Below are 27,282 nucleotides of genomic sequence, written 5' to 3'. Positions count from 1 at the left end.
ACTTCTCATAAAGTCTGAACCCCCACAAAGATTTTTCATTCCAAATATTTTCCTCATTAAAATAAAAAAAAGAACAAAATGATTACAGTATTCTCAATGATTTTAATGGACAAAATGTTTGTAATAAACATATCCATTATAAATACTTTTTCTGTTGAACAGAAAGATAAGTAAATGTAAATGATTTGTTACATTCAAACATAAATCTCTGAAACCTCTGATACTTTGATACCGAAAGGTAACAATTCTCAAAATACATATACACTCATTTAAAACAAACTGATGATTTGTGTATAGTTTCTGCTAACAAGAAACAAAAATCTTAAAACAATTCAGCTACAAAAATTACAATTTATTATAGTGTTTTGAAAAGAAATTGAAAATTATGATAAAAGTACACAACTGCTTTTGATAGAGCAAGTGTTCATCATTTCTCTTCTCACAAGTGAATTTAAGACTGTTTGCCAAGATATTATACGTTTCAAAATTATGCAAATTGTAGGATACAGTATTACAACTTTAAAATGCCCCAATCTTGTTTATTTTTTTTTTTTGTAATGAAACTCTAGTCACTATTATAATTGTTTATTCATCTATTTTATTTTTTTGGTATGATAAAACATTTTTAAGGGAACAGTAATCTAAAAGAACACATACTTTTCTTTGGTCAATGTCTACTTTTCAAAGTTATTCTACCCCATCTCTGTTTTTTTATAACCTAAATCTAAATTTATACAAAAAAATCTAAATTGAGCTGCCCCATAAATTTTTTAAAAAAAAATTAAATCTGATGGATGATATTACTTCAACCAGAAAAAAATTGTGTTTCATCCCGACATCTATGTAAAATGTCAATGCTAAGAAAAATTAAAAAGACAAAAAAAGAAAGAAAAACACATCCAGATATCCTTTTCACTCACACATAGATGAATAAATTCAATAAAATATACTTATCAATTGTATATAAAATAATAACATTTCTGAAAGCACCTTCTCTGTGCATTATAATTATAGATCAAGTCATTCTACAATGGTTGATACTGAATCAGGTGAGACAGATTAAAGGGGGGGGGGGGTTACAAAGAAATTTTAAAATAATGTAAAGGGGAAAATATATTTTCTTTCTTTCTTGTTTTTAATTTTGAAAATGTATATTTTAATCCTCCTAAGAAATTTATGAGAAAGGCAATCTCCAAAGAACAGAAACAGTTTCTAATCATAAAAACAAATATGAAATTTATAGAAAAAATTTCAATAACCTAACAATTTTTTTTTAATTTTTGTTAATTCAGCACTTTTGTACACTTAAAGAGATGCCTATTTCCCTGGATCCCTGCCTGGGACACTTTTTCATTCGGTACTTCAAAAACTCAACTTGATCATAGACAGGACTTTAAAGCTTATTGAGGGGAGGGGGGTTAAAGCTAGGAATGGTTAACAAAAAATAAACAAAAACAATATTTGCCACACCTTAAATATCAAAACAAAATACCACTTAATTTCCAGATAAAACAACCAACAAATTATTAATACCCCTAAATCAGGTTTCTAGAAAGAGGATAAAATCAATTTTAGATTCTAAAACCTCTTCAATAAGGAGACTTTTGTCAATATCTTGTAACAAAATATAGATGGCACTCTTCTTTCTGAAAACATCTTAGCACTATAGATTTCTTTTATCTTTATACAATTTTTAAAATTTAAATCTGTCAGCTTTCATGTAATTCCTGCCAAATTGTCCATGATTAAGTTATTATTCCTCATCAACAAAAAAAATAAATAAAACGATTTCCAATATTTCAATATGTACACAATGCAATGGAATGAAATTACACCTCAAAAGTAGACATATCCTGTAGTTAGTACATTGTAACTGCCCATAAAAAATGATTCCATAACTAATAACATTTGAGATAAAATTAAAATGCTACAAATTGTAATAAATATTGCATCATGCATTAATCTTGTGTGTGATACTTTTTGTCGTTTATTGGTGTAGGATGCGGCGTAATGCCCCCCAATGCCCTGTGAATCTTGCCCCACATACTCCCCCTCCAGACGGGGCTCAGGGGCCGGTAACAATGACTGTAATTTCTCTTCTGGCCTTGTGGGGTCTTCTGAAATTTAAAACACAAGTTCATCATTGACTGGTTTCAAAAGGCTTATCAAAAAACTCATTCCAATGTTCCTTTACTAACCAATCTGTGATGATTTTTCAAACAATTCAAAAGATTGATCACAAATCCAAGTTTTCTAAAATTATAGTTCATTTATAGAATTTTTAAATGAAAACACTGAAGTAAGCATGTTTATTAATAAAATTAAGTGAGTTTACTTTTCCTAAAAGCCTATTTCATGTGTACAATGTATTTTTACTTTCATTAACATACCAGTAAAGGTTGATTTTCTGTCCTAGATGTACCAGGAGGGTGTATTGGTTCTTTGTATGACTGGGACTGTGCTAAGGACTGATGGTAATAATCTATGGTCTGCAAAAATAAGAAAGCAATTGTCTAGGCATCAAAACTTACCAAAACAGAAATACAGAAATAAAACGAAATACAGAATTAAAACGTACCTTCACACTATTTTCTTAATTTATGCCCATGCACCTTTGTGGGAAGTGGTTCTGCTGAGGCTGAGCTATGAGGGTGATATGATTCGTAGCTGGACTGAGGCAATGTCGCTGAATGATGAGAAAATGAATGTTGGAATTTTATTTTGCGCAAAACATCGGGATCCAACTCTCATAGCTTAAGTGCAGTCATTCTTTATGATATAGACAAAAAATAATTCAATTTCATGTCTCAAAATTCAATGTTGGAATTTATTTAAACTCCATTTTAACTGTATATAAGTTCATTTATTTTTTTATCACTTTAAATAAGTAATAAAATAAGATGATACATATTTAATATTCCATTTGATTTCCATTTGGGTCAGTTTGATTTCCATTTGGGTCCATTTGTGTTTCCATTTGGGTTCCATTTGGGTAAATCGACGTGCCGCCAAGTTATGACGAATTCTCTTACCCCACTCATTGGGATTGATCTGAACTGCACCATCGCGATTTTCACGAATATTTTTTTTAAATGGCGCACTTTGAAATAATGTCGGGGCAACACAAAATACAGTTTTACACACTAATACAGAGAGCGCAGGAAATGAAAGCAAATATCAGCAGAAATGGCTTTTGATTCACAAGTACCAAAACAGAATCACTACTTTGATGTAATTAGTTTTAAATACATTATGAATAACAATAAACACTGTTTTCTGAGAAATTGTGCTCATTTATAAAGAAAACAAATAAAATATGCTCCCCGGCCTAAATTCATACACCTCACATTTATAATAACGTACAATTTTTCTGTTTAGTTTCTTACTCATGCAAGCCTTATAGATATAAATACTAATGTAGGTATAAAATTACCTGGTTTTTTTTTTTAGCAGTAGCGGATCCAGAAGTTCATGTGGTGGTGGTGGGGGGGGGGGGTGAAGCTTTAACCTTGCCCATAAATTTTTATTTAGTGGAGCTATGACTCTCATATTTCACATATGTATTCCTAGTGATAAGACCTTTCATTGGGTACCACCGAATTTGACGTTTTGACCTTGACCTTGGAGTACGACTCACTTTTACAAAATAATTCCAAACTTTTACTTTGGCCATAACTTCTGAATGGTAGGTATTACAACTTTCATATTTCACAAATATATTCCTTGTGACAAGACCTTTTATTGGATACCAATAACTCTGACCTTTTGACCTTGACCTTGGACATTTCCGTACTAATGAAAAAACTTTAACCTTGAACATAACATCTAATTTTAATTAGATTGCCTTTGAACAGCAGATACTAGGATTTTCATATTTCACAAATGTATTCCTTGTGGCAAGACCTTTCATTTGATATTAACAACCTTGAACTCTTGACCTTGACCTTGGAGATTTTTCGTACTTATGAAAAAACTTTAACTTTGACTATAACTTTTGAATGGTAAGGGCAGGGCTTTCATACTTCTCATATGTAATCCTTGTGAGAAGACTTTTCATTAGATACCAAGAACTTTAACCCTTTGACCTTGACCTTGGAGTTAAGTGATGATTTCTAAATAAATGACATATGATAGGGTGTTCATATGAAACAAAAATATGTCATAAAAAATGACATCTCACCCACAAAGACACCGAAAGCGGGGGACCACAATTCCTTGAATTTGCTTGTTTTTAATGGTTCAAATTAGTGCATTTTCCAGCATTTTGGGGTACTTTTTGTAGCTTTTTTAAAGGCCGATCATCACAATTTTTTAATAAAATATTTTCAATTTAATTTAACTTGAACATTAGACTCTAGACTTTGCTTTTAAAAATTGTTAAATCTGACAATTTTAGGAATACAAGCAGTTGACTTCAAGTTGTCTTTACTTTAAATGCACCTACAATTAATCTATTCGAATGTCAAGCTGACTTCCAAGATACAACTAATGTGCAAAATTTTTAAACACTAAAAAAATTAAAAATTGAATTCTTTTCAGAACCCCTAACTAGTGCTTTTCAACTTACTTGAGTATAAATTATATACTGTCAACATGGTCAATATGATTTGGAATATAAACACACGTGTACAATAAATGCATGGAATTTCAAACTGAAGAAAAAATTACATAAACTGGAGAATCTGTCAAAACTGTAAAATCAAGGGCGTTGCCCTGGACCCAATGGGGGCCTAAGGCGGCCCCCATACCCCCGACCCATTGTTTTGGGGATTGTTGGGTCATTGGCTTAACAACCCCACTTTCCAGATACATCCCCCGGGTTCGAGAAGGGAAATGAAAGGAAATTTTTTTTTTAAAAATGTCATTCTGTGGCATGAAATTAAAAATAATAGTATGTGCGGATCTAGTAGGGGCTGAAGGGGGGAGGGGGGTACTTTACAAAGGGCGGTCGGGACAATAAGGAGGTATGGTCTAAAATTAAATTGCAAAAACCCAAAAACTTTAAAGAAATTCTTGTTCAAAATACTATATGCTGCGAAAAATAAAATTAATATGGCTTTAATACACAGGTATTATAGCCATTTCATAGCAGGGGGATGCCCGTTCGTTATTTGTCGTTACAAACATGTATCTTAAAAATATTCATATAATTCTCACGGATGATAGTGGACTGGACCCCCCCCCCCCCTTTTACACCCCAGACCCAAAGCAATTTTTTAATTTCACTGTAAAAGCTCAAAGGCTTATAGAGATATTGCTCTAGACAAAAGTGTAACAGACGGACAGAATTATAAGACGAACGGGCAGACCGAAATTAATATCCCCAACTTTCGGGGGGGGGGGGGGGGTCAGCGCAAAAATGGAAGTTTAGTGAATTGTGTTTTTGACATGATTTAAGATATATGAGAGCAAGTTCCATATTAGCATGCCATCATAGTACCTATGCCACCCCCCTTCCCCCAACCCCTGGAATATATATAAATCCGGGTCCAAAGATATTTTTTTGGCTTTCTGTCATTTATAACATTTACAGTTTACAACATATAAAACTTTTTTTAAAATAAAAAGTAAATTCTATGTACCTTTTGGATTTTTCATATGAAATACACTGTAAATATGTACTAGTTAATTTATGAAAGCAGACAAATATGAATATCTTGGGACCAGGTATGTATATTGGGGTTGGGGTTGGGAGGTTGTTTGGTCTACAAGCACTTGTGATAAGCATAGAACAGAACAGAACAGAACAGAACATTTTATTACTAATTTAGAGCCCATAACAGACAAATATGAGATTGTTATAATAATAAGGAAAAGATAAGCCAATGAATAGCAAAACAATTATACAATTAGTAATTGACATAAATCATTTTAACAATAATCCTGTCTAAAAGGAATACATCAAATATGCATGTATGTGTAACAGACTAATGTTTAGTGAATTGTGTTTTTGACATGATTTAAGATATATGAGAGCAAGTTCCATATTAGCATGCCATCATAGTACCTATGCCACCCCCCTTCCCCCAACCCCTGGAATATATATAAATCCGGGTCCAAAGATATTTTTTTGGCTTTCTGTCATTTATAACATTTACAGTTTACAACATATAAAACTTTTTTTAAAATAAAAAGTAAATTCTATGTACCTTTTGGATTTTTCATATGAAATACACTGTAAATATGTACTAGTTAATTTATGAAAGCAGACAAATATGAATATCTTGGGACCAGGTATGTATGTTGGGGTTGGGGTTGGGAGGTTGTTTGGTCTACAAGCACTTGTGATAAGCATAGAACAGAACAGAACAGAACAGAACATTTTATTACTAATTTAGAGCCCATAACAGACAAATATGAGATTGTTATAATAATAAGGAAAAGATAAGCCAATGAATAGCAAAACAATTATACAATTAGTAATTGACATAAATCATTTTAACAATAATCCTGTCTAAAAGGAATACATCAAATATGCATGTATGTGTAAAAGACTAATGCTACTATAACATGTTATCATTTATAAATTTGCCCACAAAATTAAGAGTTTCCTTATCTTCTGTATTGAGTAACCAATAAAGTTTTTGTTCATCATCTAAAGCTGAAAATAGTGGAAATTTATGATTAATTAACTGAAATATTTCTTTTCTTTGATGATCAAATTTTTTGCATGTTATTAAAAAATGAGTTTCATCATCTATGTTGTTAGAATTACATCTATTACATAATCGATTTTCTCGAGGAATATTGGTAAATCTTCCCACTTCAATTTGTAATCTGTGACAGGAAGTTCTTAATTTACATAGAGATTTTCTGTGATGAAAATTTTTAACAACTGATAAATAATTCTCATAACCCCAATTTTGTTTGAGTTTCACATATGTGGATAATTTGCCATCAGTATAACTTTTATGACTTGTATACCATTTCTTCACATAAAAATCTAATAAAATTTTATGACAAAATGACTTAAATTTATATTTCCCCTAACAAATAACTTCATCTTTAATATTCAGTAATTTTCTTAATTTCTGTATAAATGCAAACCATGAGTTCTTTCCATTCACGAAAAGCTTTTTACTACATTCATATGCATCTTTAAGTAAAGGAAATTCTATGGACAAATTTTCAAATCTATACCAACTTTTAATCAACAACCTGACAATATCATAATGCAGGGGGAACCTTCCCAATTCAGACAGTACTGCAAAATTCGTGCTTTTCTTATGAACGCCGAGAATATATTTACAGAATTTAAGGTGTATTCTTTCACAGGGTAGATTTTTAAAGCAGTCTTCAACTGTTAAATTTTGGCAGTTTAGGAATTTTTTAGTAATTATATTACTTGCACCCCACACCTCTGCATTATACAAAAGAATTGGTTTAATGGTGGAGTCAAATACATGTATACTGGTTTTAATCCCAGGGTTCAAATCAATAAAATCCTTTCTTAACTTATAATATGCTTTTAATGCTTTGTTATAAAGCTCTAATCTTGCTACATGAAAGCTTCCAGAAATACTTAGGTGGACTCCAAGATATTTGTAGCTAGGCACACATTCTAACATATTATTTTGAAACATTAGTTTTTGTGTAATATTACGACCAGCCTTATTAAAGATCATGACTTTTGTTTTTTGAATGTTTACCTTTAAACACCAATCAGAGCAATACTTTTCAAGTTTAGCGAGTCTTGCTTGTATACCTTTAGCTGATGAGGATAAAATAACAATGTCATCTGCATACATTAAACAATTAACAGTTTGTGTCTGAAGCGATACTTCATCAATACATGAATCTAAATATGATGGAAAGTCGTTGATAAATATTTTAAATAGGGAGGGGCTCAAATTATCCCCTTGACGGACGCCTATAGCTATTTGAAATGGATCCGAGAAGAATCTCCCAATTTTCACACATGCTTGACTATTCTTATATATATTACTAATGATGTGTGCACATACTTTTGAAGGATGCCTTGACAACTAAGTGACAACTACGTTTTCATATTATTCACACTTTTAAAAGTCCGTATATTATTGTCCGTATTCTGGAATCAATCTTTTTTATTGATTTACAACAGGATGGTGAATATATATTTTTCCTTACAAAGGAAGCAAGTTAAAATTTCGGTTATAGTTTTTATTATATGTGTATTGGACCTTCGGTCAAAATAACTCTGTGTGTGGTCAAAAGTATAAAGTGTATCTTCTAATTTTATATTTTGATAAATATTGCATGGTTAACAAACAATGACATAGTGGAGCATAACATTAAGACAAAGAAAAGAACTTTACTAAGAAAAATGCACCAACCTACATAAACGCATATTTTCAGCCTTTTTTATAGTCCATACATATAAACAGATATACATGTACACACGGTCGTATATAGGAACGGGGTTGGGGATAAGCCCCCCCCCCCCCAATGAAGTCGATAAAGAAACAATGTAATACCGGTATTATAGAAAACTTAGCTACTGTATACTTGTGCCCCCTCAATAAAAAAATCTTTCATTTTGGCTTCCCAAGGAATTGGTTGCTAGTGACTCTAAACTTTGGTTGTAGCACAGGGGCATATTATCCACTCTGTTCTCTACTTCACATGTAAAAATACACAGTGTATTTTTATTTATGTTCTAAATTCACCAGTTCAAACGAACATAAATTATTTATAAATAAAACTCAAAAACACTTTAAATAGGATGAGCTCGCATGCGCGAGTGCAACAGACTTTAATGAAGTGTATACAGTATACAAAGCACAGTCTTTAATTTATCTTCTGAAATCTTTATCATTCTACAAAAGAAAAAGATTCAAATAAAGCGACAAGTCAACGTTGATACGAATAACATGTAGGAAATAACGATACTGGAAGGGGTGGGTGGGGCGGGGGATTAGTCTGTTGCAATGTAGCAGCGAACTTCGAATGACTTAAAACACCCGAAAATCTACCTTATACGTGACTGAATCATGCGTAGCACGGATTCAACCTATTCACCCGTAAACAATGAGCAACCAATCGATCTCCATTACCGATGGACTTAATCTGCATACATAACAAAAACACGTGTTTTACCATAACTTTTATAAATATATTTATGTTCTAAATTCACCAGTTCAAACGAACATAAATTATTTATAAATAAAACTCAAAAACACTTTAAATAGGATGAGCTCGCATGCGCGAGTGCAACAGATTTCGACGATAAAGAAAGCATTGGCATAAAATTATAAAAACGTATATGACCCCACCCCAGATATCAAGACTTCAAGGTAATCAAATTATTACGTTTTTCAAACCAGGCCTTGGTTAATTGAAAATTATCATAAAAATGTCTCTGAATTCTCAAAGTAATGCGTATTTACCGACAGTCATTCTTCAAACTCCATAATGAAAATTAAATAATATTATATAGGAAAATATACTGACACGCAAAAGAAACGCAGCACCCGACTTTATGGGGAAATAAATATGTAAAGTAAAGAATTTTGTATCTTAAAATTATGAATATCTTCAATTTGGGAAACATCAGTAAATTAACGGTTGAACGATTTCCATACCATAACCGGAAGTCAAGTTAGAGTCTGCTTAACAGAAATCAAAAATTTCATGTTTAACAAAACATTTGGCAATATAATGGAGTTTTAAGGGTTTTTTACTGTTCATCATAAGTAATGCAGCAATATTTCAAAAAATAAACTCTCCTTTCGTTTCCCGTAACGATGCTAAGGCTACTTGAAAATGGCTTGTGTACGCATTTCCATTCCTCTAGTCTCGTTTTCCCCAGACTCTCGCTTTCGAGACTTTGCCCGAGCTCGGGCAATGTCTCGAGAGCGAGAATCTGGGGAAAACGAGACTACCATTGCTCTAGCTTGAAAATTTCAATGTAAAGGTGATGGAGAGTTGCTGATGCGAAATTTCACTACATTACGCCTCAACAGGGTCTTACGTATCATATGCATTAAGGACATCCTTGTACCGGATGTCCAAGGGTGGCCACACTGCTCTAAATTAGAGAAAATTCGACCTAATCATCAGAAAAACGGGCATTTAAAAATGCCAAAGGATAATTCCCTCGCTCAGAACTCGATATTAATGAACCTATTGTATCGTAGAAATTAAGCTGCAATTGTTGTTTAGGGCAGTCTTGCGCGTTTTACTTGAATGGCTGGGAGGGAGGTGTTTTAACAGTCATATTTTTTTTAGTAAAGTAAACAGATAAACATTTATGATTTTTATCAAATCTCTGATGTTCTGAAAAGTGAGTTAATCCTTACTTTATTCGCTTTTGAAAATCATGAGATAAAAAATCAAACATTTGTAGATTACTGCTAGTTGCGTTTCTTTTGCGTGTCAGTATAAATATATATAACTTTTCAGGAATGCAAATGAATCCACATATAGCAAGCATTTTCCAATTGAAAATGTTTGAACAATTATATTCATGTTAAAAAATTATAGGTTTTCAAGCATTTGACAAAAACTGCAGATTTTTATACCTGAATTCTGCGGTAAATTAACGTCTTCTATATACTGCACATTTATTATAATGCATAGTTTAAAAAGCATTTTCTATGAATGCGAAACTTCATAAATCACTTGTAAATTCATATCAAACTTGAAAAATTGGTATTATTATTCATACATGAAGTTTATAAAGCATTTGCTATGAATGCGAAACTTCATAAATCACTTGTAAATTCGTATCAAATTTGAAAAATTAGTATTTCAGGCTGGATCGAGTACATTTCTGTACATATGTTCAAAAAACTTCAAGTACATTAAGGTTCATAAATTCTCTGCTCACTCATATGAAATGTTGCTTGAACCTTAATGATTTTCCAAAAAAAATGTATATTTATAAGTAGAATACAAGCAAATGGACAAAAAAGACACTTCAACTTGCGAGTATATATAGAAATATTAGACATTTATGTCAATCAGAGTTATCTCTCTTATCAGAGTATCAATGAACCTTAAGATACATGAAATGTAATTTGTTGTCTATAAAGTTTTCAATTTCAAGCTTCCTTTTGAGACTTTCATTACTTTTTAATAAACATTCAGTTAAAGAGTTATCCTTCCCGGCTGAAGAGATTTTTTTTTTTTTTTTTTTTTTTTACCATAACGCCTTCAGATGAACTCAAAAAGCCTTCTACGTTGATTTTGATCAGTGAATCATACATGTTAACATAGGCAGTTGAGAAAGCAACCTCGTTAAAAAACTATGAAGAATAAAATTACTTATACGTCAAAACTTATAACTTTGAGTGCATACAGAATTTCTGCTTCTTGTACAAGACTTTGACTTCCAGGTACAATATTCCAGGTTCCTTTTACAATACGAAATAAATCTAAATACAATCATAAATTATATTCATCTGATCAAACACTATTATTAACCAATAGCAATAGCAATTAGCAATAGGACAAATGAACTGAACCACACCTACCAGAATGGAAATATTAGTCCTCTTTGATTTTGACTATAGAGATGATTTGTCCGAACCTTGATTTTAAACGGAGCTTTGGAATTCTTCAGACAAATCCTTCCATGAAAGTTCTGCAAAACCATGTCTGTCCTGGCTAAAGATATCTGGAAAAAACTTTGCTCCAAAGTTTCAAAATCAGATTATGATTTAAAACTGCTTTATTATTCCCAAAACATTTTTACACGTTTAGAATCCAACATAGCTTGAGCCTATTAAACACACCGTTACAATCTGGACTTCTCTACAGAATAATGAAGAAAATGCTTTATTAGTAGTTAAGCTATTAAAAAATGAATACGTACGTACAGCAGTGTCGCTTTATCAATTGAAAATTTCAATTATTATGTCTGCAAATACATCTCGGAACAAATTGCAGTATACTTTTGTATATCTTTTGAAGTTTTAAAATGTACTTGTATTTAAAACGGGTTTCCAGCTTCAATTAGATACTGTAATTTTACAAATGTTGAAAAGGCAAGAAGACAACTTAATCTAAGGCCATTCCAACTTCGTTGATAAGATACATATTGATTTGAAAGAGACTTTGTGAATAATACATCCCCTCTCTGAATATACAAGGCCCATTCTCCCAGACCATACCAACATAATGAATGCATGCATACATGATCATGAATAGCTCATATGTCAGATATGTCAGTTCCCAAACAACTTCATAAAATGCTTACATATCCAAAAAATAAAAGAATCAAGATACTTACAGGTCTTGTAAAGGTCTTTGGCTAAAAATAATACATTCCAAAAATGCAAACTTTGTCGAAAATTTAAAATCTCAAAAAAGACTTGTATGAACAATGTACATCATGTACCATTCCAGCTTCAAGCTACTTACAGAATTTGAAATGGTCTAACCTGCATTCATACACTACATCTTAGACCATGTCAGCCTCCTAAACTAACTGAATTTTATATGGCCTTGTCTGTATCATACTACATCACAGACCATGACAGCTTCTTCAAGCTACTTACAGAACTTGTAAAGGTCCTTGTCTGCATCATACTACATCTCAGACCATACCATACAAGCTTCTTCAAGCTACTTACAGAACTTGCATTTGCAAAGGGCCTTGTCTGCATCTTACTACATCTCAGACCATTCCAGATTCTTCAAGCTACTTACAGAACTTGAAAAGGGCCTTGTCTTCATCTTACTACATCTAAGACCATGCCAGCTTCATCAAGAGGGGCCTTGTCTACATCATACTACATCTCAAACCATGCCAGCTTCATCAAGAAGGGCCTTGTCTGCATCATACTACATTTCAGACCATGCCAGCTTCTTTAAGCTACTTACAGAACTTGTAAACGGCCTTGTCTGCGTCTTACTACATCTTAGACCATGCCAGCTTCTTCAAGCTACTTGCAGAACTTGAAAAGGGCCTTGTCTGCATCATACTACATCTCAGACCATGCCAGCTTCATCAAGAAGGGCCATGTGTGCATCATACTACATCTCAGACCATGCCAGCTTCTTCAAGCTACTTACAGAACTTGAAAAGGGCCTTGTCTACATCATATAACATCTCAGACCATGACATGTAGCTTCAACAAGCTAATTACTGACTTTGGTACGGTTTTGTCTGCATTACATCAATAGTACTAGGTCTTACAAAAAATCATCAAAATATCAAACTTTGAGTCACATTTTCTTCATAACAGATAGAAAACACTAAATAAATTAGGTCATGCCATATGCAAAATCAAGGCTATTTTAAAAACTCTCTCAAACCAATACTCTTAAACAAATGATCTTAACCGAATCAGGCACATATTTAATTATCAGCATCGAAATACATAATGCACAGATTATGTAGCATCAATAACATGCATTTACCTTATGTTCTTCATTTCTATGTATTAAAACGTCTATAAATAGGAGCATAAAACCACTGTGGCTAAACAAAACTTCAATCGAATAAAAATTTTAACTAAATAAAACGATGTTTCATCACTTTACGAGTTAATATCAGGAACTATATATTCAATTACATTATTTCCAAGATTTGAAAATAGCTTCAGAGCAATGAACTAGCTATACATGCAGTTATATGCATCAATGTGGCACAATGCAACCTAGAATTGTAAAATTTTAGAACTGTTCAAACCATATAATGAAATTCAAATACAAATATTCTCCAAAATAGTGTGTCTCGTAACTATGAATTAGAAACATTGGAACTTTCATAATTTCTACCAAATTCGAACCCATCATCATATGGATATAAAATTATATAATACATGTACCATGTACATACGTGTATTAATTACTACCATGACTTTCCCAGAACTATACTCATTCTCAAGTTACACACGTACTATTTTATTTATTTATTTTTTTTTTTTTTGGAGCTAAATTCAAGCTGAAATGCGGACATAATCTGTGTCCAAGTGCTTACCAGATTTTCTATATATTCTGTGCGTGTCTTTATCTGCTGTTAGAGTCGTAGCTTAGTAATAATGACAGAAACAATACTGGTAGAAGATGAAAAATTGACAAATGTTTCAATCACTCAAGCTTTCAGAAAATTACAATTAACAGAATGAATTCTTTTGCCTCAATGTGAAAAACACAGAGGGTGCTTATATGGTCCCCATTACATTGTCGTAAACAATCGTATAAAACAGTGTTTCAAATTCAAATGTTATTTTTATACAGACGGTCGTTTCTTTCTTAGAGAACGTCGAAAATTACCAGTTTGTAGCTGCACCTTCAAATTTTCCCCCAAAATGGGGCCCAACGTGTCAGAGATGTCCGGAACCTCGGCTCTGTTTGTTTGTGCATAATCAGCAACTGTTTCTGCATGACTTCATGAGTAGAAACTAGGCTCGTCTGGTATAGACTGATTTCTATCTCCGATCTAAGCGATCATTGGTGTGTTGCAATGTAGTAGCGAACTTCGAATGACTTAAAACACCCGAAAATCTACCTTATACGTGACTGAATCATGCGTAGCACGGATTCAACCTATTCACCCGTAAACAATGAGCAACCAGTCGATCTCCATTACCGATGGACTTAATCTGCATACATAACAAAAACACGTGTTTTACCATAACTTTTATAAATATATATGTGAAGCAGAGAACAGAGTGGATAAGATGCCCCGGTTGTAGCCCCCCAACTGAAATTGCTTGCTTCAGGCCCAAGATAATTTAGTTAAGATCACCATTTAATATACAGTCATCATCTAGTAAGAAGATACTGTCTACCATGAATGCTCTTTTATTTCTTTGAAGTGATATTTTAATAAATTTAAAAAAGAATATCTCTCTCTCTCTCTCTCTCTCTCTCTCTCTCTCTCTCTCTCTCTCTCTCTCTCTCTCTCTCTCTCTCTCTCTCTCTCTCTCTCTCTCTCTCTCTCTCTCTCTCTCTCTCTCTCTCTCTCTCTCTCTCTCTCTCTCTCTCTCTCTCTCTCTCTCTCTCTCTCTCTCTCTCTCTCTCTCTCTCTCTCTCTCTCTCTCTCTCTCTCTCTCTCTCTCTCTCTCTCTCTCTCTCTCTCTCTACAAGACACTGTATAAAGCGCACTACCTATTTACTTGATTGCATGGATTTCTTTTTTTAAGTAACTTTTCCCCATATGAACTAGGCGCACACTACGAGTAGTTTGTATACGTTTAATCACTGACGCATGACAAACATGTTTCCTAATCCGTCTAAAGTATTATGGTGTATTTTCTTCTATTTGTTCGCTTTTTCAAAACATTTTAAGTGATTACAAAAATTTGACATGAGCAATTTTCAAATACAAAGTGGTTAAAACACTATCCGTTCTATTTTACACATATACTTATTTCTTCCGATTTTAAACTTTATAATTATATGGGTACAATCACTGGTCCCGAGAAAACTATCGAGATACGGGAAGTTATCGAGAGTTACGATCGTTCGTAAGATGTCGGTGTTTCTCTAGTTAAAGTCTAATAAGATGGGAGAAGACGATAAGATACAGACTGTAAACATTGGCCTTGATGGTCCGAGTCTTGGTCCCCGCTTTCCCTGACACGGCACAGGTGACTGTCTCCTCCTCTTTAACGCTGTCCACCTTCCAGACGTTGAACCGGGTGTACAGATACGGGTTCAGCTCTTTGGATTGCAGACGTTCCACTTTTCGGTCGGATGAAATCCCTTCTAATCTGATTTCGTCTTTCCCCGGGGTGGGGTAGGCGGTGACAGTGCAGTTAAATATAGCTGGCTGGCCGGGATTGACCTTGTCGTTGTTAAAATAAAGGATTTCAGGGGGCGTAACTGTATGAAATCAGATTATAAATTTAGAGATTTTTCTGATAGTCTTAATGTAATAGATTTTCAAGGGAAATAATGGCATTAAAATTAGGGTTTACGTTCCGATTTTAATGATAATAAAATGAAAAACTTTTACATTAATCACTTTTGGGTGGAATTCATTTATTCCTTGTTTTGATGTATTTCGTGCGAAGATGTATTTTATAATCTTCCAATGAAATTTACATCAAGTAATAAAGCATTAAAAAGGAAATCCTACTACTGATTAAAGATTGATAATGATAGTTTTGTCCTGAGCTCTAGCCAATTATTTCAATTTTTTGTACAAAAAATAATGAAGAGAATTGATAACGGGGAAAACTCGAAGGGGGTTACCTGCTTGGCAGAAGCCATCCCCCTGGTGAAAGTAGCCCTCTTTGCATTCACATTTGTCTGTAGGTCCGGTGTAACGATTGCAGTGGAGTGGATTTTTGCAATAGCAGGTTTTGGTGCAGTTCAATCCATACTTGTTAGTTGCACATGCCGTAGCTATAAAAATATCAAATCACAGCCATTTGCTAATTAAAGCTTCAGCCAATTTGCACACATCAAAATTCTTCATCTAAAGATCCATACCAGTTGCTGTGAATTTTGTTGTGTTTCAAGCATGTTTCATTTAGATGATGATTAAAAATCTGTCATGCATTTGATAAATGACGATACTTGTACTTGGATTATTCCAAACAATAACAAAATTCAGTAAAATGCAAAAATGAAAAATCTAAGAAAACTGACTGAACAACAGCATCTAATGGATCATGTTCTATTAGTTTTCTATTCAAAAGTTAAAAAAAAAACAAGCTAATTCAGAGAATTTGTGTCTCCCGCTTAGGGAAAAAGTAAACTATGCGCAGTTCGAGGGGAGGGGGGATCGAGTCGGATCACCCTGACTGAATTTGTAGATTTGTAAAATGTATTCATATATTCTGAAGCAAATAAAATATACCAATATGGATATAAAGATTTGATTGCTTATTCTCTATTATGTGTATATACGATTCTTTTTATATGGAATATTTATCACACTGTAATGATGATTTTATGAGTTTGAATTTTCATTTCACATGCTGAATACTATCATTTAGTAAAAAAAAAAAAAGATATTTCGAAAAAAAGGCAATGGATCATCCGAGATTCGAACCCTGGACCTCTCACAAGTGAAGCGAGAGACATACCACTAGACCACTGAATTGCTTTACATTCCTTAAAAATATATGCTAAAAATGAAGTCACACACATCTATATATTAACGTTCGATATTGTCAAATTTTACACAATTCATGGTGTCTACAATGAAGCGCATTGAAGTGGTAAAATTTTCCGTTCGAATGGAACGTTTTGAGCTATATTTAGAGTGTTTATTGTCATCTTATGACACGCCCATTTCTTTAGAAATGGATAAAACGGTCAAGTTGTTTCTTCAAATACCTGTAGAACAGGTTTTCCATAAATATAATAGCCAATCAAATTGAGGATCTAAATAAGCACCGAGTAAACACGTGTTCGACCGAAACATGTGTTGTGGTGACTTCAATAGACATGATTAGTTAAAAAAATATGTACATATTCGTTGCAATTTGTGTTTTACAGAAGCGGGGAGTCTCTATCTCCCTCTTCTAATTTTTTTAAAAGCTCCATTTCAGTGTAACTCATGATGCTTGTCGCGAAGAATGGGGTGTCCTAACACTACGACGAATATTTCTTTCTCGTTTCAAAAAATATGGGCGTGTCATTATGTTACAATTGAAGTTCAAAACATGACTCATAACTTTTCATCCAAACGGAAAATTTTACCACTTCAATGCGCTTCATTGTAATTGTCCCCCGCTTTCACGAAAGCGAGGGGACATTAAATTCTCATTCGTCTTTCCGTCAGTCTGTCCGTCACAAAAACTTTAACCTTGCCCATAACTTTTGATTTAGTTGAGCTATGACTTTTTTTTCACATGTGTATTCCTTGTGACAAGGCCTTTCTTTGGGTACCACCAAATTTGACCTTGACCTTGAAGTTTTACCCACTTTTACACAAAAATTCTGAACTTTTACTTTGGTCGTAACTTTTAAAAGGTAGGTACTGGGACTTTCATATTTCACATATGTATTTTTTGTAGCAAGACCTTTCATTGGATACCCATAACCTTGACCTGTTGACCTTGACCTTGGAGATTTCCGTACTTATGAAAAAACTTTGTTTTGTTTTGAACATATTTTATTGACAATATGTCAAAGGGATTGGACACAATTTCCAAAACTTAGATAGTCCTCTCCCATGAAAAAACTTTAACCTTGACCATTACTTTTGAATGGTAAGGGCTAGGGCTTCAAATACTTCAAATATGTAATCCTTGTGAGAAGACCTTGCATTGGATACCAAAAACTTTGACCCTTTGACCTTGACCTTGGAGTTTGACCTACTTTTTAAAAACTTTAACTTTGGTCACAACTTTTGAACGGTACATGTAGATACTAAGACTTTCATATTTTACATATGTATTTTTTATGACATGACCTTACCTTGGATACCAACAACTTTGACCTTTAAACCTTGACCTTGGAGATTTCCGTACTTATGTTAAAACTTTAACCTTGACCATAACTTTTTAACAATTAAGGCTAGGGCTATCGTACTTCACATACTTCACGTACTACCCTTTGACCTTGACCTTGGAGTTTTACCTACTTTTTAAAAACTTTAACCTTGGTCACAACTTTTGAACGGTAGATACTAGGACTTTCATATTTCAAATATGTATTCTTTGTGGCAAGACCTTTCATTGGATACCAACAACTTTTACCCTTTGACCTTGATCTTGGAGATTTACGTTCATTTGAAAAAACTTTAACCTTGGCCATAACATAATGGTAAGGGCTAGGGCTTTTATACTTCAAATATGTACCGGTAATTCTTGTGAGAAGACCTTTCATTGGATACCAAAAAACTTTAACCCTTTGACCTTGACCTTGGAGTTTGACCTACTTTCAAAAACTTTTATCTTTGCCATAACTTTTGAACGGTTAGGGTTAGGGTTTTTATTCCTCACATAACTTCTGTCAGTGATAATTTCTAAATACTAGTAAATGACATATGATAGGTTGTTCATATTAGACACAATATGTCATTAAAAATGACATCTCATCCACAAAGACACCGAAAAAGGGGGACCACAATTCTTTGAATTTGCTTGTTGCGTGGACCCTGCGGTCCACGCAGTAAATATATAAGCGAAGCTAAACCGGATGCCATGGGCATACGTCAGGCTACACATGCGCGAGAATGCTGGAGAGTTCGCTATTGTTTCATCTCGGGTCTTTCCGTCAGAAGTCGGAAAAACATCTTCCGCCAGTCGGAAAGGCCCGAGAATTTGCGATTGGGAGAGTTTGCCACACTAGGACTGCTTACCCGTAGAATAATTCAAAATGTCCTATACGAATTAGAATATACCATGTTCATCGGCAAATCTCGCTTTTGAATCTGCATATCGCATTTATTAATTTATTGCAGAATTCGAATTTCTTTCCCATACATATACATTTTTATACAAACTAAACAACGATTCTATGGCAGATGCATTTTTAAAAAAATAAGAAGGACTTGCAGAATATAGAATATCTACTTGAATTAAGAACTTCATTTAACGAATAGTTCTTGGTTTCAAAATATAGAATGTCTTCATTATACCCCCCGCTTGAAAAGCGGGAGGGTATATAGTAATCGTTAATTATTATACCCCCCGCTTGAAAAGCGGGAGGGTATATAGTAATCGTTAATTCCGTCCGTCCGTCCGTCTGTCTGTACGTCCGTGTTTACGAGAGTGCATTTATTGGGTATTTTTCATGCCAAGATTGTACTAATTGGGTACTTTTTGCTTATTGGGTATACCCAATAAGAAGTGTCGCTGAATATGCTTAAAACGCCCTAATTGGGTATTTGCAGGTTAGTACCCAACAAAACTTGGACACGACGATTTGTCCAAAAAAGTGTCCAAAAAAGTTGCTTTCACGGACGCACCGTGTTTTGTTGTTTCAGTTTTACATTCGGAACTCTAAATTCTCGAGAGTTCCGAAAATCAACTTCCGTTGATCCTGATCATGACAACGTTTGTTTTCATGGAAAAAAATATGGCGACTAAGAAACACGTAATATGTCAACAAGATTTTCCGATTGACAAAAGAAAAGGTAAGTTTATTCGATTAATATTTGTCCATTGCTGGGTTCTTGTTTAAGGAAAATAAATTTTAATGTAATTTTGAAAACAATTGTGCAAAAAATTAAAATAGATATATCGGAACAATTAATCCTAAGTTGCACTTGTTTGTATTTTGAATTTTCTCTGTCTTTTTAACTCTCTTGAGGGCGAGAAGTATTTATAGTAAATGATCGTATATTGTTAGATAACCTTTAATAAATCGAAAGTGTTTATTATTTGATTTTATATCATAACCAACTAAGTATGCTCTTACAATGTATATTGGAAAGGGAAATGAAAATTTTAACAATTGTGTGTTCATAAATCAGCTGTAAATTATCGGTTCATGTAGACAGTATTACAATCGCAAAGTGAGCTGAGATGATGATAAATGGGATAATTGACAACAACTTAATAATTGTATGTAAGTTTATCTCATCTGATATGTAACTTAAGAGATTCATTGTATTACTGAAAAACTTTCAGTCAAAACAGTGCTTCTTTCTGTCTTTGATTTTGACTGAATGTCAGCTTTATTTTGATTTTTTTTTAAATTATTGTTTTTTTCATTTGTTTCAATTAATTTAAAATAATACGGAAATTTATATAGGGTTACTATAACATTTTTGAGGATGGGGCTAGTGGTTTTCTGCACTGAGGAATCCCCTTGGGCTGTTAGGAATTTTAAAATACACATGTAATACATGAAAAGCACAACCGGTATTTTCACTCTTTTTTGCTATTAAATTCCCTAATATGGAAAAATTCCAGACAGCATGCTCATATTATCCATAAATCTCCACAACTGCATCCATTTTGCAGTACTACAAGACTGATTTACTTAAAAACGATCTTTTATTTCCTAATTTGAATTCCCCCCTTTCCTTTGTTTAATATAGCAATATTTGCTTGTACATATATGCCTCACAGATATTTCATTATTAAATTATATACATTCACTAAATCAGCTCAATGATAAGTGTCATGCAATTATGTAGCGTTTATTTTTGAAACATACAAAATTAAGTAAAGAAATATAGTTAATACATTTAAATTAAAGCTTTTCATACAATTCGGAACCCGGAGAACACCTCATTTTATCTAATAACACGATTTTATCTTCTCTGTAATGTGTTATTTAAATTTTTTGTATTTTCTTCCAAGTCGGAGAAAATTGCGAGAATCCAAATTAAATTTTAATATCTTTATAACGAAATTGACTGAGATTTTGTAATTTACGGGAAATTTCTATCTTAATCATGTTTATATAAAGAAATGATACAAATAATAAGTTCTTATAATTCTAGTCTAATAATTTTCATTGTACATAAGCCATATATGGCTTTAAATGATTCAGGATGAAAACAAAATGATTTTTGCTTCGTTTTAATTAGACGAACTAGTGAATGACCAGAAAAGGAATATTTAAAATCTTTCTTTCATTTTTTAAATCATTAATTTATATATGATCAAATTTTACTAGCGAAAATTAAATTAAACTTTAATTTTAAAAAGAATCATCTGTAGTTAATACCCTGGGGCCCGTTTCATCAAAGGTCGTACACCCAGTCGTAGCGCTACGCCGGCGTAAAGTCGGGACTAGCACGAATATTTGCATTTCATTAAAGAGCGTATCGTTACTCCTGACTAAATTTAGGCCAAAATTTTACGTCTACTCATGGGTAGGCGTAAGTTAGAGCGTAAAGTTAAAATATTAAATTTAGCGAGTTCTAAAGAAAAAGTAAGGTTCTAAGAAGAATTTAAAATACAAACAATGCATTATTTAATTATACATATTATGAAGAGGGGGGGGGGTTGTTACAACTACTTGGGGACGTAGTTGATTTGAGTAATAACGTACTCAAATAATATTTTGATAAATTTCTGCTGAGAAGAAAAGATTGTCTTATTAGAGATTTCTTACGTTTTGACAATGCATTCATACACATTTGATTATGGTATTGTATGTCTAAGGTATTGTAAATCAATTTACATATATAACTGTATTTCTACACCCCGCTTGAAAAGCGGGACGGTACATGTATATGTACATGTATATACTATTTAGTAATCGGGATGTCCGTCCGTCCATCTGTTACGCTTTGGGGGTACCCATCTCTAACCGCAACTCCTTTCAAATCACTGATTGAAATTTGGTGAAATTTTCACAGAATCTTTATTATATATTGCCATTGTGCCTTATTGTACTTTTTGATCCGACACATATTTTGGGTTTCCCACAGCAAAATATGGACACTGCCATTATATTTATATGGAAGGCGGGGGGATATCTTTTATTGAACTCATTGCTTACGGTACCTCTAGTTTCTTTTTCATTTACTAAAAAGAGACCCATTAAAATTGTCTATTTTGAAAAATATTTTCCAACAGCATATTTTCTGAAAAACAAAAATTACAAAAAAAAAAAAAAAAAAATCTTAAAACCAAATAGTTTTTGTCATGTTTGAAGAGTCCATTTCTTATTTACTTCTCGTCCACATGCGTGGATCCAGAGGGGATCGGAGAGAGGGTTCAGAATCTCCCGAATTTGCAGATTAATTAACATTGAATGTAGATTAATTAGTTAAGGACGAAAGTAATTATTTTCCTAGGTATCTGGGACAAGTGATGTTCCCGGCGAATCATAGACCCCAACCCAGGGAGGGGTTTGGGGTCTCATAGACAATAAGAGATTTTTGAAAGTGGTAATAAATTATTGCTTTTATAATATTGATGTAAGACGGTGATAATTACACAGTTAAGTTCAAGAATGAATTATTCCTAATTTTTTTTTTCTCAGACAAACATTGATGCAGAAGACATCTTTAATTTTCACAATTTTGTTTAAAAGAGCAAATCTTACATAGTATAAGAAAATCTGAGCGCAAATAAAGCACATATAAGATGAAAATATACATGTTTTTGATTTCCTGCATTACTTACATTTTAATGAAAACGAAATAAAGAGTAGATGTAACTAAATTTTAAAGACAGAGACCACACAAGCAAAGAATTTTTGTAAGACTATCTTTGTAGTCATTTTCCAAACCCTCTCTCTCTCTCTCTCTCTGCGTACTTTTAAAACGGTACATCATGTTTAATCTGCAGATAGTAAAGAATTTTTTTCTATATCTGAACAATTATGAATCAATTGAATTGACAAAAAATTAATAAATACAGAGAGGATTATCTTACATGTACCATAGTAGTAAACGTGTAAAATATATTTCTTGACTCAAAATGTGTTCATATGTAAACCGTTTGCATTTTGTTTTCATTATTTTTGCTTGCATATACATTTCTTATTAAAATTTTTAAATCTTATTCTGTCTCAAACTTAATTATTAGTATTTTACAGTAGAATCAGTATTTATCGAATCATGAAATTATTATCAAAGGCGAAGTTATTAACCTGTATCAATTTCGGGAAGAGGGGGTATGGCTGTAATTAAATTTCCAAAATGAATAGTTTTGCTTTATTCCGAAATACAAGTACATGTACTGTCCTTTTCATCCTTTCAATTTATTAGACTTTTATTATTTAAATATAGTAAAAAACTAAAATTTGTCTCTTAAAAGATGCATGTCTCTTACATAACACTATAAACCCATGCATGTTTCAATTAGTGCAAGTATTAATTTATCTATAACTTGTGTTATTCTGTACTTTGACGTGCTACAATTTAAACATGTTTGTACGCTTTGGACAATGTTTATGTTTTTGCGCCTGCGCAATGCAACGTTGTCAAGGACTTAGTTCTGTGACTAAGCGTATCTTTTACGACTAGACTTACGCCACTTGGTGAAACGCAAATTACGCCCGACTAAATTTTGGCGGAATCCCCGGAAGTACGCCTAAGTTAAGGCTTAACTTTACGACTTTTGATGAAACGGGCCCCTGACTTTTTTCACGATGAACTTTTTTTCAATGTTACTTTTTAATTTTTGCCTCTATATTTGGGCTTTTCACTTTTTACTCGGGGTACTGATTTTAGGATAACTGGAGGTAATGATTCCTTTTTTCCATTGATATTACATAAATATTTTCCTAAGTATTATGTTACAATAAATTTGCTTAGATTTTTTTTATAAAAGTAATCAATAATTACAATGGAAATTAAAACCATAATCATGTTCATTGAGGATTTTCAATATATAACAGGTCAAACAGGAACTTCAGTTGTGAACATTGCAGAGAACACACCCATCAGAAGATGACCCTCAGAAATAGGACAATTGTAAGTAATCAGTAAAATGAACAGGATTACTTCATGTCAACCATAAGATTTTTAGAGACATTTTCGCTTCTTAAATTAGAAGAGATAGAGGGAAAAACTTGTACATACTACATAACTACTAGGCAACCAACCTTTAACTGCAGGAAAGCTTTTGGTATGTGCAATATAGCTACATAAAACCTCTTTAGTATTCATGTTAAGTTTGAGAAAGTACCTTAGTATTTTTTCTAGTGTTTGCCAACATTTTCATGCACACTGTTTGCTTTTTTGTACTATCATTTTATTTTAAATTCTTCAGATGCCCTTTACCTTTGCCAGTTTAGAATCATTTGTTTTAAGGGCATCTGAGGGTTGGTTCCAGAACTTAATTAATTGTAAAGTAAATGCTGGGGTACTATACGGTCATAGGTTATGTTAATACATGTATAACATTTTGTTCTGATAGAGGTGGCATACAGGAAAAGAAACAATACTAGATATCACTTCAAAGGAATAAAACAGCTTCATCTTGTAGGTGTACTTTATTTAAGGATCACTACTTCATGGCTGATGTGCTGAAAGTTATTCATAATCTGTTTTACTGTAATTTTTCATATTTTCAACTTCTATCCAGCTTAGTCAATTTTAATTTAATTTTGTGCAAAGCAATCCCCTTGAAGGGGGGATGGAGTGTCAAGTGTGTCTCTGTCCCTGTCAATATATTTTCAAAGCAGTTAGTAAGGTTTGGGTCAATTTTAAATCCTCTTTAGCAGAACCATTGGGCTAAAAACAATACTAATGTGAAAGCTTTTTCATTAAGTGTAGAGATGTTTTTGAAGATTATGTACCCCTAATGTACTGATAGTGTTACATTAGAAGTCTAAAATTTGCAAGGAATAGGTGTAAAATCTTTTTAAAATCTACTTCTTAACAATCAGAAACTAACATACTGTCTAATTAATATGCAACATCGTTTGTTTTGTGTGTTGAATGATGATTCCATTTTGATAAAATTATGGCAGATGGGGGGGGGGGGGGGTAGGATGAAGATGCAGTTAGACATAGAAGAAAAAAAAGAGTTCATAGAATTTAGTTTTTCTTCCATTTTATTTATCAATACATATTTCTAAATAAGAAATATACTTCTACTTCTTGGTTTGGTTTGATCAACATAAAGGGTGATCTTGCTGTAGTCAAGAAAAACATGTTTCATACAGCAAAGAAATGCCTTTATCTAATTGCAGAATGAATAAAATGGACAGAGGCAGAACTGAAGGAGATGCATGAAATGAGGAATATTTCAAAGATTGCCTGTCACTAGGAGCATAACCACTGCTACTGGATAAACATATGGCAATATAAAAGAGCAGGGTCAATGGGGGTATCAAACAGTATAGGCCATGAGAGACCCTGAAGAAGAAAGTATTGAACAGAAACAAAAATAAAAGAATTTTGACATTTATTGAAATATAGGATCAAAGTCTTACATGTAAAATTTGGGCATGTAATGACTTTTCTCTAGCTCTAAGACTTATAACAGTGATGATTTGATTTAATATCTTTATCCCGATTTGTCGAAAAGATTTGGACATAGTGCATCAATTATTTTAAAGTTTTGATACAACGAATTCATTCATTGTACTTGTACCTGAACTGAGTTTTCTGGTGCGACACTGTTTTATCGGCTTCAAAACTAAGTTTGTGATTTCCAAACCAGATTAATGAGATCATGTTATATCTTTTAACATGAACTATTTAATCCATTCTTTTACATCTCAGAAGTATTTTTATTATTACAGGGAAAATATGCATTGTACATGTATCTGTAATAAACAGGATTATAGGAACTTTCCATGTAATACAACACAATCTTAGCAACTGAAGGCAAATATTTTATCAAGGGTGTGATCTATTTATCAATATGGTTTTCAGCATCTTGCTCTACCTGTAATGACTTGCTCCAAGTTCCAATATTTAAATTTAAATTTTGCAAACATGGTTATAAAATTCTTTAAAAGCCAAATAGTTTAGGCACAAAATTTTTATATATTTCCTATCATTTGTAATGTGTACACTGAATGAGATGTGGAATGTTAGAATTAAAGTATTAAATATGTTTGGGACTTATGTATGCTTATGCAGATAAATTTGAATTCAACTAGGGAAGGTAAATGTCATACTTATTGCGTTTGCAATCTAATGCAAAAGTATAAATATCCAAGACAAATTTGACAATTTTAATGAAGGGTATAAGTAACCCAAGAAGAATTGGACAGGTAAACATCACCTGTTGGGTTTTATTCTAATGTTGGGATGTAATATCCAAGAAGAGTTGAACCAATGTCCAATACCTATTGGGTTTTCTTTCTTATGAAAAAAAAATTGAGTAACCAAAGAAGAATGTCCAATACCTTTTAGTTTATATACTATTGAAGGGATGAAGATATCCAAGAGGAATTGGACAGGTGTCCATTACATGTTGGGTAGTATTCTGATGAGGGGATTCTCAAGAAACCCAAGAATTAGACAAGTGTCCATTGCCTGTTGGGTGGGATGTAGATATCCAAGAGGAGTTGGACAGGTGTCCATTACCTTTTGGGTGGTATTCTGATGAAACAATTCAAGAAACCCAAGAAGAATTGGACAAGTGTCCATTACCTGTTGGGTTGGATGTAGATATCCAAGAGGAGTTGGATAGGTGTCCATTACCTGTTGGGTTGTATTTTGATGATGCAGTTCAGGAAACCCAAGAATTAGACAAGTGTCCATTGCCTGTTTGGTGGGATGTAGATATCTAAGAGGAGTTTGACAGATGTCCATTACATGTTGGGTAGTATTCTGATGAAACGATTAAAGAAACCCAAGAAGAATTGGAAAAGTGTCCATTACCTGTTGGGTGGGATGTAGATATCCAAGAGGAGTTTGACAGGTGTCCATTACCTGTTGGGTTGTATTTTATGAGGAGATTCAAGAAACCCAAGAATTAGACAAGTGTCCATTGCCTGTTGGGTGGAATGTATATATCCAAGAGGAGTTGGACGGATGTCCATTACCTTTTGGGTGGTATTCTGATGAAACAATTC

At 33.1% G+C, this 27,282-nt stretch overlaps 2 protein-coding genes and 1 long non-coding RNA gene across 3 annotated transcripts in view; 1 reads left to right on the top strand and 2 right to left on the bottom strand.

Moving 5' to 3' along the window:
- Positions 1-1,958: 1,958 nt before the first annotated feature.
- On the bottom strand, positions 1,959-9,866 carry LOC134280125 (uncharacterized). Its single transcript, XM_062762548.1, has 4 exons — positions 9,758-9,866; positions 2,613-2,686; positions 2,391-2,489; positions 1,959-2,117 (listed from the first exon to the last, which is right to left on the bottom strand). Exons 1-4 carry the CDS (start codon positions 9,864-9,866, stop codon positions 1,959-1,961), a joined length of 441 nt encoding a protein of 146 aa, XP_062618532.1.
- A 5,558-nt stretch (positions 9,867-15,424) lies between these two features.
- The window catches only part of LOC134280124 (multiple epidermal growth factor-like domains protein 10), a 59,483-nt gene continuing 47,625 nt past the window's right edge, over positions 15,425-27,282 (bottom strand). Inside the window, exons 5-6 of the mRNA XM_062762547.1 lie at positions 16,132-16,284; positions 15,425-15,759 (exon numbers count right to left, since the gene is read on the bottom strand). Of these exons, the coding sequence (XP_062618531.1) occupies positions 15,425-15,759; positions 16,132-16,284 (488 nt within the window). The remainder of the gene's footprint in view (positions 15,760-16,131; positions 16,285-27,282) is intronic.
- On the top strand, positions 19,909-26,315 carry LOC134280120 (uncharacterized). The gene is made up of 3 exons (XR_009994846.1): positions 19,909-19,972; positions 24,145-24,220; positions 25,444-26,315. It is a non-coding gene; the product is annotated as an uncharacterized LOC134280120 (long non-coding RNA).

Source organism: Saccostrea cucullata, unplaced genomic scaffold, assembly GCF_032062105.1.
Source record: "Saccostrea cucullata isolate Sc308-1 unplaced genomic scaffold, CSIRO_AGI_Scuc_v1 ctg716, whole genome shotgun sequence".
NCBI lineage: Eukaryota > Metazoa > Mollusca > Bivalvia > Ostreida > Ostreidae > Saccostrea > Saccostrea cuccullata.
The sequence above is the reverse complement of the archived record's forward strand: the minus strand, read 5'-3'. Positions and strand labels throughout refer to the sequence as shown.